The sequence below is a fragment of the Solanum verrucosum genome, unplaced genomic scaffold (assembly GCF_900185275.1).
Source record: "Solanum verrucosum unplaced genomic scaffold, falcon-dt-bn FXZP01000072.1, whole genome shotgun sequence".
NCBI classification, from domain to species: domain Eukaryota; kingdom Viridiplantae; phylum Streptophyta; class Magnoliopsida; order Solanales; family Solanaceae; genus Solanum; species Solanum verrucosum.
In genome coordinates, this window is record NW_026020208.1 from 224,022 (window position 1) to 228,403 (window position 4,382).

The 4,382-nt window shown below is 30.0% G+C and overlaps 1 protein-coding gene across 1 annotated transcript; it reads right to left on the reverse strand.

Annotated features, from left to right (window-relative positions):
• Positions 1–583: 583 nt before the first annotated feature.
• On the reverse strand, positions 584–3,353 carry LOC125830223 (protein EXPRESSION OF TERPENOIDS 1-like). The gene is made up of 2 exons (XM_049509432.1): positions 2,804–3,353; positions 584–999 (listed from the first exon to the last, which is right to left on the reverse strand). Exons 1-2 carry the CDS (start codon positions 3,351–3,353, stop codon positions 584–586), a joined length of 966 nt encoding a protein of 321 aa, XP_049365389.1.
• Positions 3,354–4,382: the final 1,029 nt, after the last annotated feature.

The window sequence follows — 4,382 nt, forward strand, 5'->3', positions numbered from 1 at the left end:
ATATTAAAAGTTTAAGCTATTAAAAAGAGCACAATTTAATTACTTAATTATATTATATATCTTAACACTCCTCTTCACATATTACTTAGTCTGATTCTTCTTTTTCTTCTTTTATTTGTCAAACACGTAAAAATTAAATTTTCCTTCAAATTTGATTAGTGACGGTAAAAATTGAATGTTAAACCTCTATGTACTCTCATAGTACATTGAACTGTGAATCATATAAAATGTATGATTATCACAATAAATAGTTAACTATTTCATTTTAATTGTTATTATATTCATATTACTAATTCATAAATTCTCCTTTTAACTAGTGCAAATATCATCTATTACATAGAGAAAATTAGTGCAACAAGACATAAATATTAGTAGTAAGAAGTAACAATAATGAACCTTAATTACGTGGAGATTAAAAATGTCTCTATTACACCAACCAAACAACCCCTTAAGTAATTAAGAGTAACTAATTTAAGCTAGCTAGCTAATTAACATAATTAACTAGATCTCATTACAAGAACAAAATTTGTCAAATGTCAAATATCTTCTTCTTTTTAATCGAAATATTATTAATTAATTAATCTCAAGATCTTGAAGGTGGAAAAAATTGCGTACCAGCCACGAAAGTGTTAACACTAGAGTATAAAGAAGTTTCTAGAAAATGTGATGATCCTTCCACGGCCACCGCGGAAGCACCACCGCCACCCCCTACAGTCGTGTCATTCACGGCTGACATGGCGGTGCCAGTAATTTTAAGATTATGGTGACGTGGCACGGGATCACCACCCGATGAGCTGTCATGATCACCACCATTCATATAATTGTACTCATGATTATCACCTTGATCATATAATATTCCTTTGAATATATGTCCATTAATATTAACAGCAGCTTGATATGCTATTTGATCTTCATTTTCTTCAATTGAACTCATTCTAACACGTTGAAACACAGCTGTTGAATTTACTTTTGATGGAAAATTATTTGCAATTTCTAACCCTAAAAACATCCAAAAAAAAAAAAAAAACCAATAAGATAATTAATTAATAAGCAAAACATGTTACAATAAGTAAACATTATCACATGTAAATTAAAGAGTTAGAGATGGAGTTATCTTAAGTAAAGAATCTAATCAAACACTTAGTTTGCCGGATTATTAAATATTGTTTCACTAGTCAGAAAATGTAATCACATGTATATAAACACGAAGTATACCATATAAAACCACACTCTAAAATCGTACCTGTTACAGTTGTTCATATTTCTCTTCACATGGATCCAGGTTGACCCACATGGGTGACCCGATCCAATTTCCTTCACTAAGTTTTTAGACAAAATAAAACCATGTATATTTACAAATACCTTTAATCAGTAGTCTAAAGTTCGAGTCCTAAAAATAAAAATTTAATTTCTAATGTAAAGAGCATTGTAACTTTTGTAGTGAGAGCTAGAATGTAAAAAACGAGTTTGGTAGAACCTAATAATTTTAGTTTGAATCTTATATTTATCTTTAGAAAATAAATTAATATGTACATAAATGATCAATTTGGAACCCAAATAACTCAAAAGGACTAAAACTAAAACTCAAACTCATAAACTTTATATCCTATTTTTGTCTCTACCGCTTACTTTTATAGTATGAATTTGAATTAATCGAACCACTACCAGGGCTTTCTTTGACAATTTTTTTGTCAAGAATACCAAGAAACAGTTATGATGAGACAGAGAAAGACAAATAAAATAAAGGGAAAAAACTGATGGGTGATTTACTTACTGTTACTACAAAGGGGAAGTTCAGTTTTTTCAGTTTTCATCATCATATATTTAGCAATAGTTATGAGTACTCTTTAGCTTTTCAAGAGTCAGAATTTTATGTTTATAATTTTTTTTAAAATAATTTATATAAAAAAAAATATATATTTATATTTATTAAGTAAATTTATAATATAAATATATAAGAATAAAAAAAATTGAATTCACTTGACATACGAAAGATACATGTTTAAATCTCAAAGATTTTTTTTGGATCCTCTTATTAAAATTTTTGACTTTGCGATGACAATGAAAAACGATTAAAGAAAATGATGAATTAAGATTAGACTATAAAATCTTGGATCCCCTCAACATAAAGTAAATCCAAGTGTGACATTCTCGAATTGTTACAAATTTTCTTATCAAAATTTATGATAAAAACAGCTCCCTCACTGCAATGAAGAACGATTGAAGAAAAAGAGGAATTCGATAAGAGCATAAATTCTGATAAGAAATTCCCTTGTAAGAATTTATGACAAAACTTTTAGCCTCAATATAGGGTAGTGAAGAACGATTAAAGAAAGTAGAAATTAAGATGAGAGTATAAAATCTTGGATCCCCTCAATATAAGGGAAATCCAAACCCAAGTGTGACATCTCAAATCTTTTGAGTCCCCTTGTCAGAATTTGTGATGAAACTTTTAGCTCCGTCACTATAGTGAAGAATATTGAAGAAAATAAGAAATTAAAATGAGAATATAAAATCTTGAATCTCCTCAATATAAGGGAAATCCAAGTGTCACGTTCTCAAATCTTTTTAAATATTCTTGTCAGAATGACGAAACTTTTAGCTCCACCATTATTGTGAAAGAACGATTGAAGAAAATGATGAATTAAGATATATGAGTATAAGATCTTGGATCTCTCCTCAACATAAGGGGAAATCCAAGTGTAACGTTCTCGAATTTTTTTGATGAAATTTTTAGCTCCACCATTAACAACGAAAAACGATTAAAAAAAATGAAGAAAATTAAGAAAGATAAATACTTTACCGGTATTTGAATCATCTTTTTGTCTTTTGGACTTGTTATTATCTTCTTCTTGTTGTTGTGGTTGCAAAGAAGCAAGTTGTTGTTGCCTTTCTCTTCTTTTAGCTGCTGGAACCCAAGTACTTTTCACATGTGTTTGACATTGAAAACCTCTACTCTTACAACAAGTCCTACATCTCATATGTTGACAATCTTTCTTAGCTTGGTTCCCACAATCTTGACAACTTATTGTAATAGTATTACTTCTCATCATCATATTAGTCTCATGATGATGATGATGATGATCATTACTAGGCCCAATATCTAATCCAAATGGATTAATAATGGGGTTTCGAAGAATTTGGTAATTTTGCTCCTCATCGTTGTGATGAGGTTGTTGTTGTTGTTGTTGCCATAGTTCGAAACCTTTGTATGTTGGTAATTCTTGATCATGATGTTTGTACAAGAACCAATTGTGAGTACTATTAGTAGTTTCTTGATGATGTTGATGATATTCTTGACTACTTGTTGCTTCTCTTCCTACTCCTCCTCCTAGTGAAAAAAAATCGGCCATTTTTCTATATTTAATTGAGACACACAACCCATATCACAAGGATGTCTACATAAGACACGATTCCATAGAATCAAGAATGAGCTCTTAGAAAAAAATTTGGAGGAACTTTATTGTATTGTTATGCCGCAAGCTTCAATTTTGATGACGCCTTCTTATCGATCCCTTTAAGTTTCAGCCTTGCAACCATACTTTCTTTAGAATACAAAAGCTTTGGCTTTTTTTATAAGATAACCTTGATTTTCTTGATTTGTAGGTTGGCAAAAAAGAAAGAACAAAAAACTAAGAAAGGGTGGTCTTTTTTTTTCTCTCTCTTACTCACTCTCCCTTAAAAAGAAGAAGAAGTTGAATTTCAATTTTCAACTATGTAAGTGTATGAAAGTGAGAGAAATTGAAGAGGAGAAAACATTTATAATTTAGAATTTTCTTCGTCTTAATTTATATAACACATTATTCTTTTTCATCATTTTTAAAAATGACGATAGATTTCTTTAATGACATTATCAACATTTTATTTATGTTGGTTAGCAAAAACTCTACTAAAATATATTTTCTCTAAGGATGGTTTTAAAATATTAACAAAGTCTTTTCATATTTATTAAAGGGAAAAAGGACAAATATACTCCCGAACTATCGTAAATGGTATACAGATTCCCTTCGTCATACTTTTGGAACATTGGTGCCCCTGCCATCTAAAAACTAGAGCATATATGTCCTTCACACTAACGGAAGACTAAATAGGGATACGTGGCACAATTTTATCAGTCGATCCGATTTTAATAAATGTCGAGTGGGTGGATAAGATTATGACGCATGTATGTCCGTTAGTATAAAGGGTATATATGCTCTAATTTTTGGACAGCGAAGGCACCAATGTCCCAAAAGTATGACAGAAGGTATCTGCATATCTTTTACGATAATTCGGGATATATTTATCCTTTTTCCCTTTATTAAATTTCATATTCAATTAAAATACATCATATAAATTTAACCAAGTACCTAAAATTTGTGATGTAGAGTACACTAATAAGT

Coding starts and splice junctions, on each gene's coding strand:
- LOC125830223 (XM_049509432.1), bottom strand. CDS start 3,353: ATGGCCGATTTTTTTTCACTAGGAGGAGGAGTAGGAAGAGAAGCAACA. Junction 1,000..2,803: donor AAAAGATGATTCAAATACCG/GTAAAGTATTTA, acceptor GGATGTTTTTAG/GGTTAGAAATTGCAAATAAT.